At 50.1% G+C, this 15,945-nt stretch overlaps 1 protein-coding gene across 1 annotated transcript in view; it reads right to left on the reverse strand.

The window, feature by feature from the left end:
* Positions 1-4,460, reverse strand: part of LOC142316934 (cytochrome P450 2C3-like) — a 149,086-nt gene extending 144,626 nt beyond the window's left edge. Inside the window, exons 1-2 of the mRNA XM_075352715.1 lie at positions 4,408-4,460; positions 4,024-4,205 (exon numbers count right to left, since the gene is read on the reverse strand). Of these exons, the coding sequence (XP_075208830.1) occupies positions 4,024-4,200 (177 nt within the window). The 5' untranslated portion in view covers positions 4,201-4,205; positions 4,408-4,460. The remainder of the gene's footprint in view (positions 1-4,023; positions 4,206-4,407) is intronic.
* Positions 4,461-15,945: the final 11,485 nt, after the last annotated feature.

Below are 15,945 nucleotides of genomic sequence, written 5' to 3' on the forward strand. Positions count from 1 at the left end.
TAAATTGCTAAATCCGTTAGTGAAGGGGACGTAGATCCCCCAACAAGCAAGTCCTGATTGACGGCAAAGGTCCAACCACAACGGGGAAACACCGCCACCGCCAAGGCACCAGTTTCCCAGGGCCGGCGCCTGCGGGCAAAGTGTGGAGCTCCTCCGGCACAGATTGCAGTCGGGGAGCGGGTAACCGGTGGGAATCCACCGCTACCAAACAGACATTTCAAAGGTGCAGGGAAGAGACCGTCACCGCTAACTGCAGGGAACCGCAGCACCGTGAACCGTCCGAGGGACCCGTCCAACCAGCCGTTTGTTTACCGAGAACTGTGTCGTGTTTACTGGCTGAGTGAGTACCTCAGTGCCGCAAGGCACAGCGCTGCCCCTGCGCCCCTGCACCCCACTGGGCCCCGGGATCACCAACCCCTACCCACGGAGGGGCGACACAACAACTGGCTGCTCCACATCACCATCCCCGGGATCCCCATATTGAGCAGCGGTGGTGAAATCACCACAACCGTGGGTGGCGTCACGAACTATAACAATCCCCACACCCAACTACCCCCTTTCACTCACGGGCGAGGAGTGTCGCTCGAGAAACCCCGGGATCCGGCCCACCGCTCGAGCCACCACTGAGCAGCTGCCGGACCCGAGCAGAAGGGGTGAGCGCGGTGTGCTGACACCCTCCTCCCCGCCCGCGACAGGTACACCAAAGCTACACAAAAATCCTTGTTGCCTTCCTCCAGGGGCTGATGTCCACACCAGGGGGTGGGCCAGGCGGTTGGCTCCGCCCACCGAGGAGTTCACAGCCCTGGAGGCGGGAAAACCAGGCAGATAGAGTTTGGAGGAGGAAGTGAAAGGAGTTGAAGCGAAGTGGGTAGAGGAGCAAGTGAGAGTAGTGACAGTGAAAGTGACAGTTGAGAAAGCCTGAAGTTGGTCCGGGTGTGTGCCCCGGACTGAGAACAGCAAGGTTAGCAGACGACGGTGACTGTCTGCAGGAGAGGCTGCTTGGAGGTTGCCGGAAGGACCGTGGACGGGTGGTGGCCCGGCGTTACCGGAGCGGTATACGAAGAGCAGTCAGCACCATTGGCAGGGGCCTTTCGGATCCCAGCAAGGCTAGGAGTCGCCGTGAATTTGCCAAATCCGTCAGTGAAGGGGACCTCTGGGTCTCCCAACAATCAAGTCCCGATTGAAGGCAACAGTCCAACCGTTAGAGAGAGACACCGCCACCGCCAAGGCACCAGTTTCTCAGGGCCAGCGCCTGCGGGCAAAGTAGGGCTCCTCTGGCCCATAACCAAGTCGGGGAGCGGGTTACCGGTGGGAACCCATCGCTACCATCATCATCTTAGGTGCAGGAAAAGGGACCGTCACCGTCAACTACTGGGGAAAAGCAACTGCAGCCGTCCGTGGGAACCGTCTTTCCAGCCGTGTGTTTTACCGAGAACTGTGTCCCCGTCTCAGGCTGAGTGAGTACCACAGTGCCGTGAGGCACAGCGCTGCCCCCGCGTCCCTGCACCCCACCGCCATTCCTCATCACCCACCTCATCACTGGGCCCCGGGACAACTACCCCCTACCCACGGAGGGGAGAACCAACAACTTTGCTGCTCCCTGTCACCGCTCCCGGGATCCCCATACGGAGCAGCGGTGGTGTCAACACAATCACCACAACCGTGGGTGGCATCACGGACAATAAACAACCCCAAAAACCAATCCCCTTTTCACTCACGGGCGAGGAGCGCCGCTCGAGTCCCCGGGATCCGGCCCATCGCTCGAGCCACCGAGCAGCAGCAGGCCGCAACAGCAGCGGCAGCCGGACCCGAGCAGTGGGAGAGCGCGGCATCCCCTCCTCCACCCGCGACACTAGCTTAGGTGTACCTAACCGGGGTGTAGGGTGTGGTGGTGTCATTACCTGTGACCCCTGGCTTGCCCAGGACGTCACAGTAACACTACAGTGAATGACACGCCATCCGTGGGGAACAGTCAGACATTTGTTTTGAGGCTTCCTGTAATAAAACATTTCTATTACAATTAAATGAATCTTTAACTCAAATTTACCGGATTCACAGAATTTTCTCAGAAAGTTTGAATTGCGACAAAACTACTGCAACATTTTCATTGCCCTAAAAATCGTGTTTGACCCTCGTCTCCTCCCCACACACCAATCTTCTCTCCTGCGCACGTTTTTTTGGCTGCGTTTATGTCGCGGGCGGCGGGGTTGGGAATGCCGCTCGCCCGAGGGGTTCGCTGGTGCTCGGGTCCGGTGCTTCTGCTCCTTCGTGGCTCGAGCACGGAGCTGGACCCGGCGGCTCGAGCAGCGCCTCCTCGCCCACGAGTTTAAAGGGGAGGTTAGGTTGGTTGGTGATGGGATGTCGGTTGTGACGCCACCCACGGGTTGTGGTGACAGTGGGCACCACCGCTGCTGGTAACGGGGGATCCCGGGAGCGATGGAGAGCAGCGAAGGTGTTGACCCCTCTGTGGGTAGGGGCTGTTGGTCCCGGGGCCCCGGTTGGGGAGTAGTGACGAGGGGATAGGTGCAGGTGCCGATGCGGGGAGGCAGCGTGGACGCGGGGGCAGCGTGGTGCCGGATGGCACTGGTGTACTCACTCAGGTAGACAAGAACAGAGTCTCTGGTAAACCAAACGGCTGGATGGACGGGGCCCGCAGTCGGCTGCGATGTCTTCACTCTCCCCGGACGGGTTGATGGTGGCTGTCGTTCCCTGCACCTATGTGTAAGTGTTTGACCCCTACGGATTCCCACGGGTAGTCCGCTCCCCGGCTTGTACGTGTCGGGAGAGCCCGTTTTGCCCGCAGGCGCTGGCCCTTGGATCTCTGGCCGTTGGCGGTGGCTCTTATCTGGACGGGTTGGGCTGTTGCCTTCTGACGGGACTTGGTTGGGAATGAACCCCTGAGGTCCAGACCGCAATCAGAGAATTCGACCTTTACGGCGGCTTCCGAGCCTAGTCGGGGCCTGAGTACCCTGCCTTGGTGCTTGGCTTCAATCCACTCCCCGGTTCGGTACCAGCGGGCCACCGCCCGACCCCGGTCCTACGGTTCCGCAGACCTCCACCAACTCCTGCAGACGGCCACCATTGTCTGCCGACCTTGCTCAAGGTGCCTGGGCTCCAACCCAGACACACACAGTCTCTCCTTCACTCTCTTCCACCTCTCCACTTCAACCTCCACAACTCAACTAACTGCTTTTCCCACCTCCAGGCCTGTGAACTCCTCGATGGGTGGGGCCAACTGCCTGGCTCCGCCCCACCTGGTGTGGACATCAGACCCTGGAGGCAGGCAACAAGGGTTTTGTTTCACTGGTGTTCCTGACCAGGGCAGGGGGTGTGTGTATATGTGATGTTATTCTGTGACCCCTGGGGTCCAGGGCGTCACATTCACACATCAGGACTTTTTACCACCATGATGGTAGGACCATAACATTTTTCCAGAGATACTCAAAATTCAAAAACGACACATTTTTGCCATGATTGTGGCAAAAGAAACCAATGCGTCTGTAAGGTGGGAATGCAGTCCTATAATTTTTTCTTTCTCCCCTTATTTCTATGGCTAAGCTGTGATGTCCTCTCTTGGTTAATTTCTGCTCGATTCCCTGCCTCGGCTTTTATACAGACTATGATATTTCATACCGATTGACTGCGTTATATAATATGTGATAGATGCAAGACATTACGGGGAAGCCCGGCCACAGCCGAGGTCACGCGAGCTTTCTACAAGTCAATACAATCTTCTGCATTGCATGAAATGGAGGCAGCAATATTTTTTAAATTGTTTGAATTCTCTAAGTCCAGTGAATTCCCAAATATCTGACACAAATTCAATTTGCATCATATCTTTTTGCTTCTCTCTAATTTCCAGTGAAGGAGACAGTCCAGCAGCTCTGTGTGATCAGGGTGGAAGAAGATGAGTCCAAGAATGTACCCACCTCAACCTCTACGGCCATGAAGTATGGACAACCGAACACTCAATGCCTACATTACCCAGCAGACACTGAACTATGTCTCCGTGTGGACACTCACCTCTGAATATGTCTTGGGAGCTGCACTTAAATCCATGTACTTGGGGGTCCCCAGCAGAGGAATGGGGGTCGGCCCGGGAGGCAGTGAGTGGTGTCCATGCTGTCTGGCCCAGGAGAGGAAAATATAGACCGTGAGGAGAGCGATGAGCGAAAGAGCGAGGATGGTGGACAGCTCCATGGCTCCTGTGATTAGAAATATAGAGGATTATTACCAGCTCTGCACTCACAAAACTCTAATATTAATGATGTCACAAAACAGTAAACATTTGGTCTTGGTCCCATCCTGACCACACATTGCAGTCCTCTGACACTCAGCATCCATTTATGACCCCACACATCGATGATCAGAGTATGTGTTATGACTCTTGTAAAATCCATAAATAACCTCTATGAGAGCCACATAAAGAGCACAATCCTTAGGGATGTCTCAGCCTCTCCATTTCCGGCTCTACTATGTTGCCATGACAACTGGACGCTCCTTGAACACAACAGTCTAGGGACCTATTTAAAAGAAACTTTATCTAATCTGTATTAAGGTGTATTCTTTACTTAGTAATATATCATCATACTCCTAGTTCTGACCCTCGTCCCATCCTCTGACTATATCTCTATCTTATTCTTTATCCTGATCGCTCTCCTAATTCTGACCCTCGCCCCATCCTCTGACTATATCTCCATCTTATCCTTTCTCCATCCTGATCGCTCTCCTAGTTCTGACCCTCGCCCTGTCCTGACTATATTTCCATCTTATCCTTCCTCCATCCTGATTGCTCTCCTAGTTCTGACCCTCGTCCCATCCTCTGACTATATCTCTATCTTATTCTTTATCCTGATCGCTCTCCTAATTCTGACCCTCGCCCCATCCTCTGACTATATCTCCATCTTATCCTTTCTCCATCCTGATCGCTCTCCTAGTTCTGACCCTCGCCCTGTCCTGACTATATCTCCATCTTATCCTTCCTCCATCCTGATCGCTCTCCTAGTTCTGACCCTCGCCCTGTCCTGACTATATTTCCATCTTATCCTTCCTCCATCCTGATTGCTCTCCTAGTTCTGACCCTCGTCCCATCCTCTGACTATATCTCCATCTTATCCTTTCTCCATCCTAATCGCTCTCCTAGTTTTGACCCTCCCCCTGTCCTGACTATATTTCCATCTTATCCTTCCTCCATCCTGATCGCTCTCCTAGATTTGGCCCTCGTCCCATCCTCTGACTATATCTCCATCTTATCCTTCCTCCATCCTGATCACTCTCCTAATTCTGACCCTAACGCCATCCTCTGACTATATCTCCATCTTATCCTTCCTCCATCCTGATCGCTCTCCTAGTTTTGACCTTCCCCCTGTCCTGACTATATTTCCATCTTATCCTTCCTCCATCCTGATCGCTCTCCTAATTCTGACCCTAACGCCATCCTCTGACTATATCTCCATCTTATCATCTTATCCTTCCTCTATCCTGATTGGTCTCCTAATTCTGACCCTCGCCGCATCCTCTGAGAATCTCCATCTTATTCTTCATCAATCCTGATCATTCACACTGCTGACACTCCTTGAGTTTATTTTGGGCTCTACAACTTGGGAATTTGACCACAAAAGTCCATATCTTGTTTCGGGAATAACGGTGTAGAGATTTGCTGCTCTCCAAACTGATCGGGGTTTAAAATATTCACTTTTCAGTAAAATTCCCTTCTAACCCACAGAAGACCATTACCAGACGGAGGAGCAGCCGACATCTGGCCCATGTAAGATGTCAGACCCCGCCACCCCGCTCTGCTCACAAATCTGTATATGTACAGTCATATGAAAAAGTTTGGGCACCCCTATCAATGTTAACCTTTTTTCTTTATAACAATTTGGGTTTTTGCTATTTCAGTGTCATATATCTAATAACTGATGGACTGAGGAATATTTCTGGATTGAAATGAGGTTTATTGTACTAACAGAAAATGTGCAATCCGCATTTATACAAAATGTGACCGGTGCAAAAGTATGGGCACCCTTATCAATTTCTTGATTTGAACACTCCTAACTACTTTTTACTGACTGATGCGAAAGAAGCCGTTTCTGCAAGCACGCCACAAACCGAGTCGCCTGAGGTATGCAAAAGCACATTTGGACAAGCCAGTTACATTTTGGAAGAAGGTCCTGTGGACTGATGAAACAAAGATTGAGTTGTTTGGTCATACAAAAAGGCGTTATGTATGGAGGAAAAAAAACACGGCATTCCAAGAAAAGCACTTGCTACCCACAGTAAAATTTGGTGGAGGTTCCATCATGTTTTGGGGCTGTGTGGCCAATGCCGGCACCGGGAATCTTGTTGTTAAAGTTGAGGGTCGCATGGATTCAACTCAGTATCAGCAGATTCTTGACAATAATGTGCAAGAATCAGTGACGAAGTTGAAGTTATGCAGGGGATGGATATTTCAGCAAGACAATGATCCAAAACACCGCTCCAAATCTACTCAGGCATTCATGCAGAGGAACAATTACAATGTTCTGGAATGGCCATCCCAGTCCCCAGATCTGAATATCATTGAAAATCTGTGGGATGATGTGAAGCGGCTGTCCATGCTCGGCGACCATCAAATTTACCTGAACTGGAATTGTTTTGTAAACAGGAATGGTCAAATATATCTTCATCCAGGGTCCAGGAACTCATTAAAAGCTACAGGAAGCGACTAGAGGCTGTGATTTCTGCAAAAGGAGGATCTACAAAATATTAATGTCACTTTTATGTTGAGGTGCCCATACTTTTGCACCGGTCAAATTTTGTTTAAATGCGGATTGCACATTTTCTGTTAGTACAATAAACCTCATTTCAATCCAGAAATATTCCTCAGTCCATCAGTTATTAGATATATGACACTGAAATAGCAAAAACCCAAATAGTTATAAAGAAAAAAGGGTAACATTAATAGGGGTGCCCAGACTTTTTCATATGACTGTATATAAATATATAATATATATCTAGCTATGTATATATATATATATATATATATATATGTATATATTATATATATCGACATATATATATATATATATATATATATATGTATATATATATATATATATATATATATATATATGTATATATATATCTCCTACGTTCCTCCAGTCTGAGCTTTGTACTGACCTGTGTCATGCGGCACCTTTGCTTCGGTGAGTTCTGCTCTCAATGAGTTCAGTACATGATATATCTTCCATAGAGGTAATGATTAACCCCTCAGTGTGTACAGTCCCCTGTACTCCAGACTCCGCTGTGTGTGATGGAGCCTTGTCTATATGTTGCTTTCACCAGAATTTCTGCTCTCATTATTTAATGTTTCTGGACAGATCTCTTTGGGGGCTGAAACGTTCCGAAAGGGCAATGTAAGAATCTGAGCAAGAAGGACACGGCCAGAGATGGTCCAAGTGTCCTGTCATGTAGAGGTGAGAAAACGGTTGAGAGAAGAAATAGGTCACAGGTAGATGAGCGAACCCTCTGCGGTTTGTTTTACTGAACTGAGACAAGCATATGGTGCGTTTGCGAACTATCAAACCGAACCCAAACAGAATTTCGAAACTTTATCGAACCTCATTGGATTAAGCGGGATGACAAACGTAAGGCACAGAAAACACCTTTGGGGGGGGGGGTCGAAAGGCTTCCAAAACAGCAGAACCACTGTTTTGGCCTAGCCATTAGTTTCCTAGGCTATAGACAGAAGGAATATGGAGGTGGATGAGACACAGGTATAGGGCTGGTGCTCTCATACCGCTGCCAGTACAGACAAGACACAACTTGGAGACCTACAGTGCTGGCCAAAAGTATTGGCACCCCTGCAATTCTGTCAGATAATACTCAGTTTCTTCCTGAAAATGATTGCAATCACAAATTCTTTGATATTATTATCTTCATTTAATTTGTCTTCAATGAAAAAAAATAAAAAAATGTCAAAAAGCCAAATTGGATATAATTCCACACTAAACATAAAAAAGGGGGTGGATAAAAGTATTGGCACGGTTTGAAAAATCATGTGATGCTTCTCTAATTTGTGTAATTAACAGCACCTGTAACTTACCTGTGGCACCTAATAGGTGCTGGCAATAATAAATCACACTTGCAGCCGGTGACATGGATTAAAGTTGACTCAGCCTCTGTCCTGTGTCCTTGTGTGCACCACATTGAGCATGGAGAAAAGAAAGAAGACCAAAGAACTGTCTGAGGACTTGAGAATCCAAATTGTGAGGAAGCATGAGCAATCTCAAGGCTACAAGTCCATCTCCAAAGACCTAAAAGTTCCTGTGTCTATGGTGCGCAGTGTCATCAAGAAGTGTAAAGCCCATGGCACTGTGGCTAACCTCCCTAGATGTGGAAGGAAAAGAAAAATTGACGAGAGATTTCAACACAAGATTGTGCGGATGGTGGATAAAGAACCTTGACTAACATCCAAACAAGTTCAAGCTGCCATGCAGTCCGAGGGTACAACAATGTCAACCCATACTATCCATCGGCGTCTGAATGAAAAGGGACTGTATGGTAGGATACCCAGGAAGACCCCACTTCTTACCCCGAGACTTAAAAAAGCCAGGCTGGCGTTTGCCAAAACGTACCTGAGAAAGCCTAAAACGTTTTGGAAGAATGTTCTCTGGTCAGATGAGACAAAAGTAGAGCTTTTTGGGAAAAGCCATCAACATAGAGTTTACAGGAAAAAAAAGAGGCATTCAAAGAAAAGAACACAGTCCCTACAGTCAAACATGGCGGAGGTTCCCTGATGTTTTGGGGTTGCTTTGCTGCCTCTGGCACTGGACTGCTTGACCGTGTGCATGGCATTATGAAGTCTGAAGACTACCAACAAATTTTGCAGCATAATGTAGGGCCCAGTGTGAGAAAGCTGGGTCTCCCTCAGAGGTCATGGGTCTTCCAGCAGGACAATGACCCAAAACACACTTCAAAAAGCACTAGAAAATGGTTTGATAGAAAGCACTGGAGACTACTAAAGTGGCCAGCAATGAGTCCAGACCTGAATCCCATAGAAGACCTGTGGAGAGATCTCAAAATGGCAGTTTGGAGAAGGCACCCTTCAAATCTCAGGGACCTGGAACAGTTTGACAAAGAAGAATGGTCTCAAATTCCTGCAGAGCATTGTAAGTAACTCATTGATGGTTACCGGAAGCGGTTGTTTGCATTTATTTTGGCTAAAGGTTGTGCAAGCAAGTATTAGGCTAAGGGTGCCAATACTTTTGTCTGGCCCATTTTTGGAGTTTTGTGTGAAATGATCAATGATTTGATTTTTGTTTCATTCTCTTTTGTGTTTTTTCATTGCAAGCAAAATAAATGAAGATTAGAATACCAAAGAATTTGTGATTGCAATCATTTTCAGGAAGAAACTGAGTATTCTCTGACAGAATTGCAGGGGTGCCAATACTTATGGCCAGCACTGTATGTTGTAGTCTGGACATTCAAAATCCAGGGACACAGCGGTACAATAACATCAATTGTCCCCCTCCCCATAGGACTTTAAAACACCAGGGAGTTACGGTCCATAAACTATACAAACTGTGGGCCTTTTTAAAAGAAAAAAAAAAAACCAAGACATGCATTAGTGGGCCAGTGGCAGGCGTAGACCTCTGTGTGGCGCCCCTGACCTGGTCAGGCACCACTGAGTACTGCACCCATGCTGGGTCAGTGCTGTCAGGTAATCCTAAAGGCTGGAATAGGGTGTGTACACACAGACACATAGTGACCACACCATTAGAGGGGACCCTTAGAGGAGTGGAGCGCAGAGAAGCTAGTGAGACCCTGCACGTCTAGTAGCTGTTGGCGGGGAGAACGGTTACCTGTGGGTCAGTCTGAAAGACGCCTAGAGAAGAGGCAGCTGAGTACGGGGACTGCAGGTGGCCAGGCCCGCACGGGGAAACAGGTCCCTAGGGCAGATATCCATTTATTCGAGCTGCTAACCTGCCGGTGAGGGTACTGGATGTGCCTCACTAACCTACACAGAGTCCGAGCCTCAGCAGCAACGAGGGGGCCCATAAGAGGGATCGAGCCTGAAGCTGTCTCACTTGGTCCACGCTGCTGGCAAACGGGCCAGAAAGGGGAGAAAAAGCAGTTGCGACTTCCCTGGATGACTCCTGCAGTACTTCAAGTCAGGGGTTATCCGAAACAAGAAGGGCTAGGAAGGCGAGTTGACAGTTACCCTTAGACCGGCCTGCAGGATACCTGATTTCACCTGGTTCATCACAGTATCGCCCGGGTACCTCACAATACCACCAGAAGTGAGTAAAACCATTAAAAGACATTTTTGGACTGAGACTGAGTTATTCTGGGACCAGTAGTTCCACACACCCGAGCCCTGGGGGCCAGCCTCACTCTCGGGAGGCCACACCATCTAACTGCAAACTCCATCAGCTCCAGACGCTCATTAAACCTGGAGTGGCGGTCACCCACATCCCTGACCGCAAACCGAGAGTGGCGTCACGACTCATCCATACACGAACAACCTGACATACTTGTTGCCAGACGTATCAAAGTGCAGACCCTGCGGCGTCTCGAAAGGTGGAGAGAGGTCCCTGAGGCGACCACTGCAGGTGGGCGACACATTTGGCGTCATGAACAGGATAAGGACTAGACCTGTTTAGACAGGTAACAGTGCACCTTGGAGGTCCGATCAGAAAATTTGAACCACCGCCATATTGTCATCATCAAAAGCGCGTGAAGTTGAAAGCTGCAGCCCGCGCAGAAGAGAAGTAACCGCCCACGAAGAGGTGTGGCTGCCCCAGAAGCCCCGGAGTGCTCTGACCCCGCGAGAGAAGAAGATGGGGGTGGATCTGTTCCCGAACTGCGGGGACGTCCCAGTCCGGAGGGAGGAGAAACAGGAGAAACAAAACTAAGAGGAGAGTGCAGAGAGGACCTGGTGAGAGTGAAGATGGCGTCCGCGGAAGGCGACGCGAGGAGCCAGGATGGACCAGGCCCATGATTGCTGCTGAACTGGAGGCAGAAGTCGGAAGAATGGCTGACAATATGGAGGAGCAGAGCAGGCAGGAGATAGCCGCCTGGAAGCGAGACGTGATATCGGCAATAAGGGACCTGCAGATGTCGGTGCAACGAAGCCCGTGCAGAGGTGCCGCCCCCGCCCAGCTGAAGTCATCGCCGGCGATAGCAAGCCTGCTGCGGGATGTCTCCAGCCGGAATCTGAGTGAGTCCCCCACTGCCCCTGTTCCACCTGGTGTGTCTGACGCGGAGCCTGATGTGATGTCCGGTGCGACGCCTGATGCGGTGCCTGATGCGATCCCAGATGCGACGCCTGCTGCGATCCTGGATGCGATGCCCTCTGCGATGCTCGCTGAGATGTCCAGTATGAGCTCCAAAGCAATCTCAGGTGCGATGCCCACGACCAGACCAGACCAGGCCGCAATGCTGCGCCCGGCCAGACCAGACCAGGCCGAAATGCCTTCTGTCCTGATTCCCAGACCAGAAGTGGTCACAGCGCCCCAGTCGCTGACTGAGGATACCGCCTCTATACTCCTGCCAGAAGCGGCCGAAGACGAGGCTCGACTAGAGAGAGACTTACGGGCTCGGTTCCTAGCCCGACTGGTGGACATGTACCTGGTCCCCAGGCTGCTATCCAGACCTGAAGCGGTCCCAGCACCCTCTCTGCTGGAGAGGGGTCCACCGTCCTACCAGGGTGATGGGAGCTTGCCCCCAGAGCTGCCTCAAGTCGCTTGGAGGAGGACGTAGCACCCTCAGAGAGCGAGGGAGGCCTGGAGGTCGCGCTGCCATTCCCCCGACGACCAGAAGAGATCGCAACATTCCCTGCTGAGGAGGAGGAGCTGACAGCCTACAGCCCCGGCATGTACGTCACGTGGCAGCCAGCAGATGACCAGGTAATAGTGATGCGGAGACCAGCCCGCAGAGAGCAGCGGCGAGTAAGAGCTTAGTCAGTATAAAATGCCTTTACAGTAAAATGTTTGAAAATGTTTGCATGATCAGTTAAAGTAACGTTCAAGTGAAACCTGCCCACAAGAACTTTTGTGCGAACTTTGCTGCTAAGATATGCTTGTTGCACCAGGTTATGTGCACGTTTAAAAATAATGGACCATAAGGTTATGAACTGGCTATAGCCACAAACTCTCGCAGTGTAAAAAGTTACCCCAGAGGTACCAACCCAGACTCTGCCTGTTGAGGGGCATTTCTCTGCACCACCAAGGGGGCACGCCTGTTTATGGGGCCTACCTTACGCCACCAGCCTCAGGAGAGGCAGATTGGAGGAAAGGTCTGGGATGCAGATGGCCCAGACCTGGTCACCAAAGGGATTGGTGACCTTCCTCCTGAATAGTATTTGGGTGGGAACTGGACTTGTGGGTGGTGTGAAATGGTACCTGGTGTGTTTAAATGTAAATAATGCCCCTGTGTGGGAAAAGTTTGTATTAAAAAGTTTTTCTTGTCTTTGCAGACCGAGGACGTCCTGTTGATAACCAAGGGGGAATGTTGCGCCGCTGACCTGGTCAGGCACCACTGAGTACTGCACCCATGCTGAGTCAGTGCTGTCAGGTAATCCTAAAGGCTGGAATAGGGTGTGTACGCACAGACACATAGTGACCAGGTCTCCCGCACCATTAGAGGGGACCCTTGGGCAGATCCAAGAGAGGGTGTGCCTTCACATCTCATCTGAGGGGTGTAGGTGAGGGCCTGGAAGCTAGGTTGCAGATGCAGGCACAGAGGGGCGGGAGCAGTGAGCCAGTCTGCTAGTGAAGCTCAGAGTGCATGGAAGAGGAGTGGAGCGCAGAGAAGTTAGTGAGACCCTGCATGTCTAGTAGCTGTTAGCGGGGGAGAACGGTTACCTGTGGGTCAGCCTGAAAGACACCTAGAGAAGAGGTGGCCGAGTACGGGGACTGCAGGTGGCCAGGCCCGCACGGGGAAACAGGTCCCTAGAGCAGATATCCATTTATTCGAGCTGCTAACCTGCCGGTGAGGGTACTGGATGTGCCTCACCAACCTACACAGAGTCCGAGCCTCAGCAGCAACGAGGGGGCCCATAAGAGGGATCGAGCCTGAAGCTGTCTCACTTGGTCCACGCTGCCGGCAAACGGGCCAGAAAGGGAAGAAAAGGCAGTTGCGACTTCCCTGGATGAATCCCGCAGTTCTTCAAGTCAGGGGTTATCCGAAACAAGAAGGGCTAGGAAGGCGAGTTGACAGTTACCCTTAGACCGGCCTGCAGGATACCTGATTTCACCTGGTTCATCACAGTATTGCCCGGGTACCTCACAATACCACCAAAAGTGAGTAAAACAATTGAAAGACATTTTTGGACTGAGACTGAGTTATTCTGGGACCAGTAGTTCCACACACCCAAGCCCCGGGGGCCAGCCTCACTCTCGGGAGGCCACACCATCTAACTGCAGACTCAATCGCCCCAGACGCTCATTAAACCTGCAGTGGCGGTCACCCACATCCCTGACCGCAAACCGAGAGTGGCGTCATGACTCATCCATACACGAACAACCTGACATACCTGTTGCCAGATGTACCAAACTGCAGACCCTGCGGCGTCCCGGAAGGTGGAGAGAGGTCCCTGAGGCAACCGCTGCAGGTGGGCGACACATCTGTTTCCAATAACACTGGCAGTAACCTTTCTACAACATTCGTAGACACACATTTTTAGTCTCTGCCTACCCAAAAAGCTGTTTAATATCATCAACTGCCCCTATCCATAGGGAATTGCACACAACATTCTTCATTAGTGGGCATCAGTGTAATGCATGTCTTCACTGTTTTAAAATAAATGCCTGTGTTCCATGGACCGCAACTACCTCGTGTTTTCAAGCCCTATTGGAAGGGGGCAATTCCATATGGGGAGGGGGCAATTGATGGTATTGCACTGTCTGCTGTTTTTAAAGGCAGAGACTCTAAAATGTGTCTCCAGATGTTGTGTAGAGGTGACTGCCAGCGTTCTTTTTCCCGAGCCTTCTCCTCCCTTTCCACCTCTACTCTATGATGAATCTGCCATCAGGAATATCCAGCTGCTCCTCGCTCGGTACTTTGGTGAGCGAGGCTGATAAATGGCTCCACTGAGCCTATAATAATAATCTACACACTGCATGTTCGCAATTGTTATTGCCTTTAGAAAAATGTAAAAACACCGTTCCAGCCACGTATTATTCATGGTGTTATCTGTATCCACCAGCCGGAAACTCAGCATTTCCATGGCCAACAATTTCGATATCGTCAAGTTCAAGCACTTTGCTTTCTCATGTTTGGGAGGAAATGCTCTTTTACGTGACTAATCCTGCATGGCCGAGGGCTGTCTGCTGCGCTCAAAGACGGTGGAGAAAGGTGTGCATAACCGACCGGTGGACTGGGCGGATGGTGTAGGGGGGGATGTAATGCTGGATTGAGACCTATGTGGTGTGCTCAATGTCTCACATAGATCTAAAACACCAGGCACGGTCACTTCCGTAACACCTGAAGGTCCCTCACTCACCCCCACTGTAGCGGATACACAAAAGGAGGTTCTGTGATCAGAGACCTGTGTTACAATCCTTTCCCTGGTGACGCAGGAGAAGGAAAAAGAGGCAGGGGATGTTGATTTGGCGGACGGTAGCTGGGTAGGCCCATTACTCCACATTTTAGCGCAGTGAGATTCCCACAGTAATGCATATTGGTTGCGCATGTGCCTGTTCATGCTTGTAGTAGTCAAATTATTATTTCTGCCTCTACTCAGTCGTTGGTAGATAACGTAAGTTGGGTCATCTTTTGCTGTCTCAAAATATGCCCAGGCAAAACTTCATGCGAACTGCAGACCCGCAACCACTGCTGGCCACAGAGAGAGTTGTGGCTGAGGACGCAGGGCTGCTCATGGTGGCATCACCACATGTTTATACAGGACTGTAACATCCTCAGCTTCCTCGTCATCAGTTGAGCTACTCAGCTGCGTGCCTCTGGGTTCACACCAAGTGGGATCTACAACTTTGTCGTCATGCTCTATGTTGTCCTTCTGCTCCTCTTCCTGACCTGACATCACAGCACAGTATGCGTGGTACTCAGGTATCTGAGTCTCGTCATCATCACCTCCATCCCCAGGGCTTAACGTCAGTTGACAAGGATCGGACTCCTGCTGGGACCCTATTTCATCACAAAGATTTTATTCATCAGTCCAGATGCTTTCCTCCTCTTCAGTCTGGGAATCTTTGGAGTGGACCTGTGATGCCCATGGGATAGAATGTGTTCAGAGCTCTGCAGACTCGACCATGTCTGGTTCCCCACAGTCAGTATGCCGGTTGGAGATTTGTGACGCGGGTGCAAACAAGTGTAACTGGGGTGCACCTCTGAGGAATGAACTGTCTATGATATGGAGGTGGAGGAAGAGGAGGAAAGGCAATTTAATACAGCGCTTGAAACCTACTATACCACCTAATGTTGATGAGCCTCATTTCCAAGTTGATTGATGTATGTCTGTGCAGAACATTTTGTATATTTGGAGATGCTCTGTTGTCTTTCTCTTAGTACTTGCTGGCAGGTTGTTTGACAGCACAGGATTCCATGCAGGTTCTTTGAGTTGCTGATTACTCAGGTTCAAGCATCTTCCTGGCAATTGCTCTATTTCCTTACTGGGCATGCTCTCCCAGAACCTTGCCAGTTGTACTTCCTGGTTCTGCAGTTGTGCTCTTGTTTTGTGTTTATGCTTGTATTTTGACCCCGGACCATTTTCTGACCACATCTCTGCCCGCTCCCTGTTTTTGTCGTATCCTCTTGGCTTTGGACCTTGAACTGCTACCTGACCACATCTCTGTCTGCTCCCTGAATCTATATGTACTCTCCTGGAATTCTCAGCCTGTGACTTGACTGCGCTTCTGTTTATTCCCTGTGTCCTGACGTGTCCTCCTGTTACCGGACCCTGGCTTGTCTGACTACTCTTCCGTCTATACTACCCATAAGTAGTGA

The sequence above is a fragment of the Anomaloglossus baeobatrachus genome, chromosome 6, assembly GCF_048569485.1.
Source record: "Anomaloglossus baeobatrachus isolate aAnoBae1 chromosome 6, aAnoBae1.hap1, whole genome shotgun sequence".
NCBI lineage: Eukaryota > Metazoa > Chordata > Amphibia > Anura > Aromobatidae > Anomaloglossus > Anomaloglossus baeobatrachus.